General features: G+C 43.1%; 1 protein-coding gene across 1 annotated transcript in view; it reads left to right on the forward strand.

Moving 5' to 3' along the window:
• Window positions 1–112: 112 nt before the first annotated feature.
• The window catches only part of LOC119955005 (serine/threonine-protein kinase TBK1-like), a 53968-nt gene continuing 40698 nt past the window's right edge, over window positions 113–13382 (forward strand). The window contains 6 exon segments of the mRNA XM_038780800.1: window positions 113–251; window positions 1971–2111; window positions 5574–5703; window positions 8306–8487; window positions 9996–10156; window positions 12010–12120. Coding sequence (XP_038636728.1) covers window positions 165–251; window positions 1971–2111; window positions 5574–5703; window positions 8306–8487; window positions 9996–10156; window positions 12010–12120 — 812 coding nt within the window. The 5' untranslated portion in view covers window positions 113–164.

The raw sequence follows: 13382 nt of genomic DNA on the forward strand, positions 1-13382 counted from the left end.
GCTGCTGTGGGGGAAATCCCAGAATCTAGCCCGATGAAGCTTTTGAGAAGTGGTTTCAGAAGTTTCCAGCAGTCGGCACTGAGTCATACTGAATCTGATATTCAAATCTTTCCTGTGTTTTCTCTGTGGCTATCCAGATAGAAGACATTTGAAACACTTCCATCATGCAGAGCACGCCCAATTACCTGTGGCTCATCTCTGACATCCTAGGGCAAGGAGCCACTGCTAATGTTTTTCGTGGGCGACACAAGGTGAGTTACATTAGTTCAGTCCTGATGAAAGGGGAAACAAGCTTTAATGTTAACTCTGTTTTTTGCTTCCACAGAGCCTGCCGAACCCGCTAAGTATTACCAGCATGTTCTTTGTTTATTTGTGAGTTACATCAGAGATGTAGGATCAGCACTTAAAAATTTAGAGTACCCAATTCATTTTTTCCAATTAAGGGGCAATTTAGCATGTCCAATCCACCTACCATGCACACAGCACTTTATTTTTAACCTAGATTAAATTTGAATCCTTTGTTTTGGAGCGCTGGCTATTTCTGGATTCAACTTGATTCCCGTCTGTCAAAATGTCCAATTCACAACTTTTTACCCCAATGAGTGGATTGTAGTTCATCCTCAATTGTTTCGAATTAACAGTTAATATATACACAGTTCAATGGGATCACCTGGACTGATTTTTATTTATATTTTTTATAAATTTAAAGTGCCCAATTGTTTTAGTCCAATTAAGGAGTGATTCAGTGACCAATCCACCTACATTGCACACCTTTGGGTTGTGGGGGTGAGACCCATGCAGACAGGGACAATTTACAAACTCCACACCGTCAGTGACCTGAGCCAGGATCGAACCCAGGTCCTCGGTGCTGTGAAGCAGAAGTGCTAACCACAACGCCATCGTGCCACCACTGGACTGATTTTTATTGAGGGAGTCAGCAAATCGTCCTGATTTTATCTTTATTGACTCTGGTTTCTTCTCTCCCAGGAGATATGTACCTTCGGAGCTCAGGGGTGTTAGGAAGTGTCTGGCCACGCTGCAACAGGGATATAATGAATGCAGGGCAGGCTTGGTGGATGGGCTGAACCATCACTTCTATAACTCTCATGTCGAAGGATCCTTGGAAACCACTTGCACCATTTTCATAAATCCAGAGGCAACCAGTAGTAGCAGAATTTAAGTAATCCCTCTCCCCAGGTCACAGTGCAGCCTCTCCTGCATTTTTTCGACCAGATTCCAGTGCCAGCACTCACAATGGCAGTGGAGATTGGCCTATGAAAGCAGGAAGACTGGGCATTACCAGTTTGAAATTTGAGGTCAGACTATATAGAAAGCACTGGTTTCTAAAGACCAGCCTTTGAATCTTGACGCTGTCGCTATTTTCTCTACCACAATTTTCATCAGGAAAAGACTTTTCCTGCAAATGAGAGGTTTCGAAACTGCCTCATTGTTCAAGTACTTCCCATCCTTTCAAAATCTTTCATGGTTGACTGAAAATCATGTGGTCTTTCATGTGATTAAAAAGGGGACATGTTCCAGTCTTTCATTAATTCAAGATTTATCATGCTTCATTGTTGAAGTCAACTTGGGTCAGCCTTTAAGCCAAGGCTTGTTCCAATTTTTCAGGTCAACGATCAGAGAATAATGGGAAATTCGTCTTGCGTTCAGGCTAACATTCCTTCCTCACCTAATGCAACAAGTGGAAAATAACTGTACAAGTTGAATTCGCAACCATCTTGCTGTTTATTCACGTTGCTGACACACAGGATGGATTGGAGGAGGCTTGAGTGGAGCAAAAATACGGTTAGGGACTGCCTGGGCCAAAAGGCCTGTGTCTGTGCCGAGTATCCTGAGTATTGACTATCACGCTTGTCTACTTAAGTGACCATGCCTCAAAAAGTAACCCACCTTGAGATGTCTTGCTGAGATCCTGCAGTACGTAATTGTGAGTATTGTGTAATTTTTTTCAGAAAACGGGGGACTTGTATGCTGTCAAAGTATTTAACAACATCAGCTTTCTGCGCCCAATTGAAGTGCAGATGCGGGAGTTTGAGGTCCTCCGGAAATTGAACCATAGAAATATTGTAGAACTCTTTGCAGTAGAAGAGGAGGTATGGAAATCGCACTGTTTTATTCTTTGCACTTGTTTTGATACAGAATACAAAGACTGTTTTCGATTTTCGATTTCCCATGCATTATTTAAATTGACTTTTTTCCCTAATCTTGAGTTACATCAGTGATCCTCCTTCCCTAATTTGCTTTCAGGTAGTATCTTGGGTCTATCGCGCCTGTACTTAACATTTGGTGCTTTGTATATGTCATTGAAAAGTTGGAAAATTGAGTTCTTACCACTCATCCCCTTTTATGTGTGGGATTAGTTTCCTACTCTTTTCTGTCCCCTTTCTAATGCAAACATATCTTTGAGTCTACGTCACAATGCGACATTTTCACTGTGAACACATAGTAATGATTCCTTTGTCAGGAATCTGACTATAGTGAAAGTAAAAGTGATACTAGCTGCACAGTTACACAATCATCCAGGCTGGATCATTCACTCTGAGCCATGTCTGTAACTTTAAACTGGAGCACACCTTTCCCCCCCTCCCCCATCTCTGTTTCTGCCCTTTGCAACATTTGATCAATCAGCTGGAAGGCAGATTTACTGCTCCACTTTATGCATTCATGATCCCAGCAGCTGGACCTTAGACAGTCAAGCAGAAACACTCCCACCACCACCACCCTGCTCCTCAGAGAGGACTAGAGAAGTTTCAATTGTTTTTAAGAACAGAGAACATTAATCAGAATACGGAAAAACAGTTTCCACTGGCGGGAGAGCAATGAACCAGAGGCCACAGATTTAAATTAATTGGTAAAAGAACCAAAGGAGAAATGAGAATTTTTTTTCATCACCTAAGTGAGTTTTGATCTAGAATATTCTGCATGCAAGAGCTATGGAAGCAGATTGTCCTCACTTCCAGAAAGGTTTTGAATAGCTATGGGGAAAAAGAGCACTGGAGTGGGAGTAATTGAATACCTCTTCAAAGAGCCAGCACAGGGATGTTGGGCTGAATGGCCTCCTGTGCTCAGTGACTCTGTGGAAAAGTGATCACTTTTTAAAATAAATTCAAGAGTACCCAATACTTTTTTGTTTTCCAATTTAGCGTGTCCACTCCACCTATCCTGCACGTCTTTGGGTCTGGGGGTGAGACCCATGCAGACATGAGGAGAATGCGCAAACTCAACAAGGACACTGACCCGGGTCCAGGAGAAAAGCAGTTACTTGGCCTTTCCCGCTATAACATGAATGCTAAATCTTTGCCATTAATTCCATTTTCAATCCCTTACCTGCTGATCTTGACTGAATGGCCTCTTTTTGTGCTGTAATCCTCTCTGACTCAAACAGTGATGACAAGCCCATGTTTTTAAAAGATCTTTGTACCCTTCAGTAGAGTGTGTTGACTGTAAGAGCAATTGATTAGCCAACAGGTGGTGAATAATCTGAATCTTGGCTTTCGCTATCCAGACACATTCTCGTTGCATTCAAGAGCAAGGACGATTAACATGATTTCTTTTGTCCATGTTTCCATTCTTGCTACATCCAAGCCAGCTGATTTTTGTGCACTTGAGAAAGGGTGGTTGGAGATAGACATTCTCCCTCACATGGGGGTATTAGCCTGCCTGTCATCCATCGCCTGGTTTGGTTTGCTGCAGTTAATGGGGTGTGCTGCTGCACAAGCAGCTATGTGGAGTTACTGATGAGGGTGTGGACCAGGTGCAGTTATATGCCTAGCCGCGGCTGAGTCCTGTAGTAGGAACTGCTTGTGACCCACACCCCTACTTTGCTGTGCTTCTCACATTCTCCCCAGGGTTTCGCCTTATTAACTCTGGATTTTACTCTCACAAAGTTCCACACAATTGGATTTCAACTCTTCCTTTAGCTTTCTATATTGAGATGAAAATGACCTAACAAAATACAGGGACCACAAAAGCCATGGAGTTTTTAATGAGGCATTATACCGAGGGACGCTCCGAGCCACCATGCTGTCCCATCTGGCTTGCTGTGTTTCTGACATTATAACAATGACTGCACTTGAAAATTGGCTGTGGAAAGCTTTGCACCTTTATCACAATGTGCTGTATAAATAGACATTCGTATGTTATAGACCATCTGTGTGTTATGCTGAACTGGTTCTCTGTAAAAAGCCAATTCTTCACTCCCTGATGGTCGTGTTATGCCCACTTAGGTTTGGTCATGTTGGTAATCAAGTTTTTTTTTTTTTTCTGTACCCTGATTTGATTTACTTCTGTCCAACTCTTAACCGGACCCAGGTTCAATACCTGGCTTGGGTCACTGTCCGTGTGGAGTTTGCACACACTCCCTGTGTCTGCATGGGCTCACCCCCACAACCCAAAGATGTGCAGGGTAGGTGGATTGGCCACCCTATATTGCCCTTTAATTGGGAAAAAATAATCGGTTACTCTAAATTTATATTAAAAATACATTTTCAACAGCCGTGTATATCCTTTATCAGAATATGTTTGTAATTCCTAGTGATTTATAGTTCTTTTGACCGTTTTCCAGTATTATTCGTACAATTGTCATGCTTTAAAACTCTTCTTGGAATCATCGGACCACTAGAAGGAGGCTATTCGGCCCTGCAAGTCTGCAGTGACCCTCTGAAAGAGCATTCTATCTAGGCCCACACCATATCCCCATAACCCCATCCAACCTTTTGGACACTAAGGGACAATGTAGCATGGCCAATCTACCTAACATGGACATCTTTAGACTGTGGGAAGGTTCCGAAGCACCCGGAGGAAACCCACACAAACACAGGGAGAAAGTGCAAACTCCACAGAGACAGTCACCCAAGGTTGGAATTGAACTGGGCTGTGAGGTAGCAGTGCTAACCATTGTGCCACCCATTAATCTGTACGTCTGAAAAGAACAGCTCTGGCATTTCACGAACTTCACCGTCTTTATTGCACACATTTCAGTATACTTTTGGGCCAGCGTGTGGCGCAGTGGTTAGCACTGTGGCGCTGAGGACCTGGGTTTGAATCCCGGCGCTGGGCCACTGTCCGTGTGGAGTTTGCACATTCTCCCCATGTCTGCGTGGGTTTCACCCCCACAACCCAAAGATGTGTAGGTTAGGTGGATTGGCCACGCTAAATTGCCCCTTAATTGGAAAAGAAAATAATTGGGTATTCTAAATTTACTTTTAAAAAAAGCATTTCAGTACACTTTTGACAACCACTATCATCAATACTTAGTACTGTTAATTCCTGCCGTAAGTTATTTCTAATCTTTTTGTTGTGCGATTCACTGTGACCTCTGTGATGCCCCAATGTGCTGTGCGCAGCTTTTCTTGCAATGGGCCTCATTGTGTCACCTGAGAACTGATTTGCTGAAAACATGCTTGTGCTGAGGCACCTAGGATGCCACAAGGCCTGCTGTTCACCATTTCCTAAAGTACTTTTGTGAGGGCCTCTGAGAATGTATCCGCTTAATTCTACGTTTGACACCGGCTGTGCTAATTTGTTGGCTCTTAACTGTGTTTTCTTATGTTTAGACCACCAGCAGAAATAAAGTACTTGTCATGGAATTTTGTTCATGTGGAAGCCTGTATACTGTTCTGGAGGAGGCAGGAAATGCATTTGGCCTACCTGAATCTGAGTTCCTGATTGTATTGCGAGATGTGGGTATGTTCCTAATGACTATTTGCCAAGTAATTTTATTTCTTGGTTTGAATGAAAGCAGAAATGACAGCATTACTTGCCGTTTGTGAAAGCAATAAAAAAAATCTTAATGTTGTGAGGTAGGTGATAAAATATCCAGTTCTCAAGATCTAAGTGCCCCTTCCTCCCCCACCTGCTCCCATTTATCCGCAAACAATTTCAAACTGGTGTCTGGTAAAATGAAAAAGGACTAAATTTGGGGAATTGAAAGCAAACTATGAATTTCTGTGAGGGTGCCAATATTTTTCACTTACTCTGGAGCTATGTCCCTTAATTTATTTTCTAGACTTTCTACTGTACAATATTTTATCCGCCCCTCCACTCCTGAAGCCTAGACTAAATTCTGCAGTCACTCTTGTGAATCTCAGCACCTAGTTCACATGACCATTGATAGTGAATGGTACCTAGTGACCCTGGTCCTGTCCTCATTCAGTGTCCACTCGCACCTCTGATATGTGTTATGTATTTTGGCTTTTTAGTGCAAAAGGATGAGAGAACTGGAATAAAGGAGACTTAATACAATTGTACAAAACTTTGATAAGACACCACATACATGCAGTTTTGGTCTCCATATTTAAAAAAGGTGAGGCAATAAAATCTTTTGTTATCTGGCCTGTTCCAGGAATTGGTGTTGCCAGTTCATGTTGGTTATCGGGTGGCACGGTGGCCCAGTGGTAAGCACTGCCGCCTACAGCGCTGAGGACCCAGGTTCGATACCGGCCCCGGGTCACAGTCCTTGTGGAGTTTGCACATTCTCTCCGTGTCTGCATGGGTCTCACCCCCATAACCTAAAGATGTGCAGGGCCAAGGTCCCAGGTTCGATCCCGGCTCTGGGTCACTGTCTGTGAAGTTTGCACATTCTCCCCGGGTTTGCGTGGGTTTTGCCCCCACAGCCCAAAGATTTGCAGGCTAGGTGGATTGGCCACACTAAATTGCCCCTCAATTGCAAAAAATGAATTGGGTGCTCTAAATTTATTTTTAAAAAGATGTGCGTGGTAGGTGGATTAGCCCCTTAATTGGAATTTTTAAAAAATAAATAATTTGAGTCCAAATGACCCTCCTACAGAACAAAGTTTACTGTACTTGCATTGAAATAGTACATGAAGATTCACTAGATTGATGCATGAGATGAGAGAGTTGCCCTATGATGAGAGGTTCAGTAAATTGGGTTTATATTCTCTGGAATTTGGAAGAATGAGAGGTGATCTTGTTGAAACATACAAGGTTCCTAAGGGACTTGACAGGAGGCACAGAGAGGTTGTTTCTGCTTTCTGAACAACCTAAAACACAGAGGGCTTCATCTCAGGCTCGGGGGCTGATTATTTAGGACTGAGATGAGAAATTTATTCTCTATAAGCGTTATTAGTCTTTGGAATTCCCCACCCCTGAAGGTTGTAGAAGCATGATTGTTGAATATATTTAAAGCTGAGATTGGTTTCTCAGGGAATCGAGGGAAATGGGGAGCAAGCAGGAAATGGAGTTGAAGCCCGCGATGAGCCATGATCATATTGAATGACGGAGCAGGCCTGACGGGCCATGCGGTCTACAGCTCTGAATTCATGTGTTCTTATTCAGATTCCCAGTGACCAATTGTAACACCCCTCATTACCATGATTGAGATCAACTATCTCAACGGAGAGGGAAGTTCCATGTCAACGAGTCTGACGAGGCAACTGGCTTAAAAACAGCCTTTTAGTAGGTTGTTCTGACCAAAGGTGTTGCTTTGGATATGATATCAGACTGATGTTCAGGTTAGTAGAGGGAAAGCATTGTAAACTCAGTGAAGAAGTAAGAAATAACAGGGAAATATTAGAGATTTATTACTGCTGAGCAAGATGATCTTTGGATATTTGACCTCCCCTATAATTACATTTCATATTTGCCAAACCTCTGTGTTACACATCACGATTTGAACACAAAAGTGTTCCTGGGAAGGCCAAAGAAACACTTCAAAGTCACTCCGAAGTTCTCCTTGAAGCATGGCGGTGTGGAGGAGCTTGCTGCCATTTGCTCAGAATGGCAACAACTTGTCCATCTAGCTCTATCAACACCTTCATGATGAGGCAGAGTGGCAGCAAGGAAGAAAAGAAAAGGAAGTGAGTCCTGCACTCAGGATCCCACTACCTCGTGGGATGTCCTGCCTCATTTCCCCAAAGATCTGTGCATCAAGAATCAGCTTGTTCACTCGCATGATGACCCATGGCACAAACTCATGACCCTGAGTGGATATCATCCTTGAATCAAGGGACAGACAATACTGACGATTAGCTTCCAAAATCTGATGGAAGTTTAAAATGCATACTTCTGAAGTCAGGATGGTGCAGTACTGCCTTTAGTCCTGTCAGGGTTATAATGTATCCTTATTCTGTATAATGCATGGGGAAAGTCATTAAAACATAGAGGTTCAGGATGAATAAGACAAGACCGGCTGGTAGGAACTGCTGTGCAACCATTGACAGAACGATAGTGGTTCTATTTAAAATCCTAAACTCATAATAAACAGAGTGAACCACTTTATCTGTGTGCATGCATGCACTTGACTTGAATCGCAATGTTCTTCCAACAGGGGCAGGCATGAACCACCTGCGAGAGAATGGGATTGTCCACAGGGACATCAAGCCTGGAAATATCATGCGTGTAATCGGGGAAGATGGGCAGTCAGTTTACAAACTCACTGACTTTGGGGCAGCCAGAGAGTTGGAGGACGATGAGCAGTTTGTCTCACTTTACGGAACCGAGGAGTATTTGGTAAGAACCAGTCTTCACATTTTAAGACTGTTGAGATTCTGAGCCCAAGTTCAAATCGCTGACTCCATCATTTATGTCAGAATTGCCTGTTTTCTTTTGGGCGTACACTAGATTCTGGGTCCTATACTTCTGACATCAAGTGGCTGAGATACTGCCAATGCTCTTCTTAACTAGGATTTATCCTCCCCCTGCTCTGTGTTTTCTCTTGATTGGGAACTGGGGTTTGTGTGGAGCTAGTACAACTATTCTCGGAACAGCAACAGGAAATATATGTATATATGCATTTCGATAGGAATATTAGGAAGGCCACTTCTTACCTCAAAAGGTATGAGTCTAGGTCGGGTAAAAGAACAAAGGGATCTCGATGTAGAACTACACCATTTAATAAAAGTTGCGTCACAGGTTACCAAGTGCATAAAAATACAAATCAAGCACTCCAATTCTATCCCTCTAGAAATAAATTGAAAAGTGGGGAAGTTATGTTAAGTCTGGGATGAACCTTGTTTGACCGCACTTAGGCGTACTGTGTGTTGTTTGGTCACCATAATTATAAAAAAGATATAGATGCACTGTAGAAGATGTAGAGAAGAGTTACAAGGATAATGCCAGAAATGTGAGGGTATATATATATATATATCGGGAAAGCAAGAACAGGTCGGGGTCGGCTTACTCTTGGAAGAAAGTTGGCTGAGGGGTGTCCTAATAAAAAGCTTTGATACAGTGCATTTTTAGAGAATGTTTCCTCTCGTAGTGAAAAGCCCAATGAGGCTATCAATCTAAAATTGCAGCAAGACATCTAATGGGGAATTAAGGGACAATTTAGCCTACCTACCCTCTAATGGGGAATTCAGAAGAAACTTCATTATCCAAAGAATGGTGAGAATGTGAAATTCGCAACCGCAAGGAATTCTTAAAGCAAATGATATTGATGAATTTAAGGAGAAGCTTGATAAGGACATGAAGAGAATAGAAGGTTACAGTGACAGATTTAGATAAGGAAAGACTGGATAGAGCATAATACTGATGTGGACAGGTTGGGTCTAAAAGGTTGTTTCTGTGATGTATATCCTATACAGTCCCTTGTGTTTGTCATCTAACAGTCTGCATGCAGGTCCATTGGGGTGACCAACCATCCCATTTTTTTCTGGGTCCCATGTCCCATGTCAAAGCTCAAACGTTGCTGGTACTCATTTTCTCCCTGATTCCTCCTTAAGACTTTGTGTCGGGCCTGGCACGTACATAGTTCCAAGTTCTGGGATGAATGGATGGGCAGGTAACATGTGTGCCCGTCACTTGCAGTCTGGCAGACGATACTCTTAAAGAATTATGCTTCCTGTCTTTCAACCTATGAATTTTCAGTGACTGTTGTATCTTATCAGAAAAACATAACTTCACAATTAATACATTCATATTTATGGAATAATTCATTGAGGTCCTTGGCCTGTATTAGTAGCTGTGTACTGCAGTTTGGCCAAGAACTACTGACTGAAAAGTAACAATCTGATTAGCATCCAGATATGTATGAACGAGCGGTGTTGAGAAAGCCTCAGCAGAAAATGTACGGAGCAATTGTCGATCTGTGGAGCATTGGAGTCACGTTTTACCATGCAGCTACTGGCAGTCTCCCATTTAGACCATTCGAGGGACCCCGCAGAAACAAGGAAGTAATGTAAGTTTGCAGGTTTCTATTGCGTCTGTGTGACTGTCTTCGCACATGGTGCTATTTGCTGCTGGGGTGAATGGGTTGCATTCATAATGTTATTGTGCTTTTATTGTCGTTGTTTCAGTCTCTGTAATAGTGAACATGAAACTATCATTGATTGTTGGAAAAGTCCATCTGATGTCCTTTAGAAGGAAATCTGCCATCCTTATTTGGTCTGGCCTACATGTGACTCCCGACCCACAGCAATGTTCCCAACTCTTAACTGCCCTCTGAAATGGCCTAGCCATCCACTCAGTTCAAGGGCAGTTAGGGATGGATAACAAATGCTGGCAGTGCCAGCGACACCCACGTCCCATGAAAGAATAAAAATGTCGGGCAGCACATGGCGCAGTAGTTAGCACTGGGACTGTGACGCTGAGGACCCAGGTTCGAATCCCAGCCCTGAGTCATTTTCCGTGTGGAGTTTACACATTCTCCCCATGTCTGTGTGGGTTTCGCCCGCACAACCCAAGGTGTGCAGGTTAGGTGGATTGGCCATGCTAAATTGCCAATCCAAAAGAAAATTGGGTACTCTAAGTTTATTTTTTTAAAAAAAAAATACAATTGTATTTCTCCAGTGGCGCAGTGGTTAGCACTGCTGCCTCACGGCGTCGAGGACCCGGGTTTGATCCCAGGTCACTGTCTGTGTGGAGTTTGCACATTCTCCCCATGTCTGCATGGGATTCATCCCTACAACCCAAAAACATGTGCAGGGTAGGTGTATTGGCCGGGCTAAATTGTCCCTTAATGGGAAAAAAAAGAATTATGTACTCTAAATATATATATTTTAAAATTATCGTTTGTGTGTGCATGCAGTCCATTTTACCATACAGGATGAGTACAGTATAGTACAGAACAAACCCCACTCGTCAATAAATAAGGTTCAGAAATGTGTGTATATATACTTTATTATACAGCTCCACCACCACCCTATCTCCAAGATGATTGATGTGCTGTCTGGCTGTATCAGAAATTGGGTTGTGAAGAAGCCAGATCTTCTTACAACTTTAACAAACCTAAAATCCACCCTGTTCAACCCTGACCTAAATATCTGTTTTCTGATCCCTTCGCCCACCCCCGCCAACTTATTTAGGCTGTGTAATTTGGGGTTCTGTTTGACTGTGATAGCCTTTTATTGCATAACCGAGTGTTCGTCAAGACCACTTGGTTGCACTGCAGCTGCAACATCCGCCTCTGCTTTACCTCCATCTGCACTGAACACTACTCGATCCCCACCATTAACGCTTTTCCGTCCGGCAGACTTAACTACTCCGGCGGTAGGCTTGCTGCTCCCGCCCTGCAAACTGCAGCATGTCATGAATTCCACCATTCGCATCTCATCTTACACTGTCTTTTTCCCCAGTGACTCCCATCTTGGTCAATCTCCATTTGGTTCCTCAAATCTTTAAATTCCGAGCTCTTGCCCTTGTACCCAAGTCCTTCCTTTTATCCCGCTTTGCCCTGCCTTTGTCTCTTCTACCGGTTACATGGCAGCATGTGTCTCTGCTCCTCTCTCGCTGTTATCCTATCTCAGTTCCACTATCAGCCCTTGGCTGTCCAGGATTTAGAATCTGCAATCCCTTTCTACAAACCTTATGACCCTTCTCTCAACATTCCTTAATGCATATCTTTAGGGCCATGCCTCTGCTCACTCTCCTAATTCTTCTTCCTCCTGGCACCTGGACCACCTGAAGGAAGGATGTTTCTGACATTAAGGGGGCTGTATAAATATTATGCTTTTAGGTGCACAGCGTGGCTGTTTTTTCTTAAAGATTCTTTGCTAGTTAGTTGAATTAGTTTTGCCATTTTTTGTGTTTTAGGTTCAAAATAATCACAGAGAAACCACCAGGAACAATATCCGGGGTTCAGAAATCAGAAAATGGACCATTAGTTTGGCATCGTGACTTGCCGCTGTCCTGCAACCTTTCCAGGTAAGCCTACTCTTAAAATATTAGCGCACATGTTGATAATGTATTGACTATGATCAGTGACCTTGCCTAAAATTAGGACATCTGTTTAATCACTGGAACTTTAGTTGTTTTAGGTTTAGTATAGGCCGTATTTAGATAGAGATGAAAAATAGATCTGTTCAATTTAGGTCTAAATTCTATCTCCTGAGAAATGTGCAACTAATATGAAAAATATTTATTTCTCCTTCTTCCTCCTGTGGTCTCTTTCTCTGCCCAGAAGTTGCAAATGGAGCTTTGTCTTGGCCTCTGAAAATATCTGCCATTACCTGTCATTTTCTGATTCCACTCCACTCGCAATAAGAGCTAACGTTGGCTCAATAATATTAGTGTTTGTCCTCAGCCGAAACTACCTCAACATGTAATGGCCTGATGTGAAATTGGGAGAATTCAACGGTGTCCTCCCGCATGGTTCCATCATTTCCCCTTGAGAATCCCACATCTTTTCAGGGCAGCCCTCTTCACTATGCTGATTTTACAATACATTTGTCCGTCAGGTCGATGTGATGTATCTAGTGTATTGGTGAAGAGAGTTGGCATGCTTTCTGCTTTTGTGTGCTAGTTTGCCCCTCATTTTCAGCCTATGCCATTGGCTGGCAGCAATGTGAAAAAGAAGAAAATGTATAAGTCTGTTACACGTGTAAAGTAGTACGCAACTTCTTTATCTCAAGACCTCAGCTGTGCCTCAACAAGTGGTGGCACATGGAAACCGATCCCTTGTGATCCCAGGCTTCATAACTCGGGAGGAAGTTTAGCCCCCAAATCTCCAGGCCCACTGACATGTGAACATGCGTTAGAACTCACGAACCAAACTCACAGCTTTGGACAAATAACTCCAGTGCCTTGTGGATACCTCCGGAGAGTTGCTGAAGGCAGTAAATCTTGATTTACTGATGTCTAGCTATATCATCTTAACAGTAACTCCTGCAACCAAACTGGTGCCAAATGTAGAGTATCGCATTCCTTTGGACTCAACCGGGGAGGCCAAGAGAGCATGTGGGCAACCAACAGTCTCCGAATTTACCCAGGCTTGTGCCATGAAGAAGACACTCCAGTTTTGCTGCAGAGCGTGAAACACAACAGGGGGGACATCGATTATGAGTAACAGGCCAAGCTCGATTAGTGTAGAGCAGGCTTTCTCAAAGGTCGTGGCCTGCAGGTGGGTGTAAAAAGGGTCACTGTGCACCCTGAGATTAATATAAGCATCACAACTACCGGGTAGGATC

Source organism: Scyliorhinus canicula, chromosome 20 (genome assembly GCF_902713615.1).
Source record: "Scyliorhinus canicula chromosome 20, sScyCan1.1, whole genome shotgun sequence".
NCBI lineage: Eukaryota > Metazoa > Chordata > Chondrichthyes > Carcharhiniformes > Scyliorhinidae > Scyliorhinus > Scyliorhinus canicula.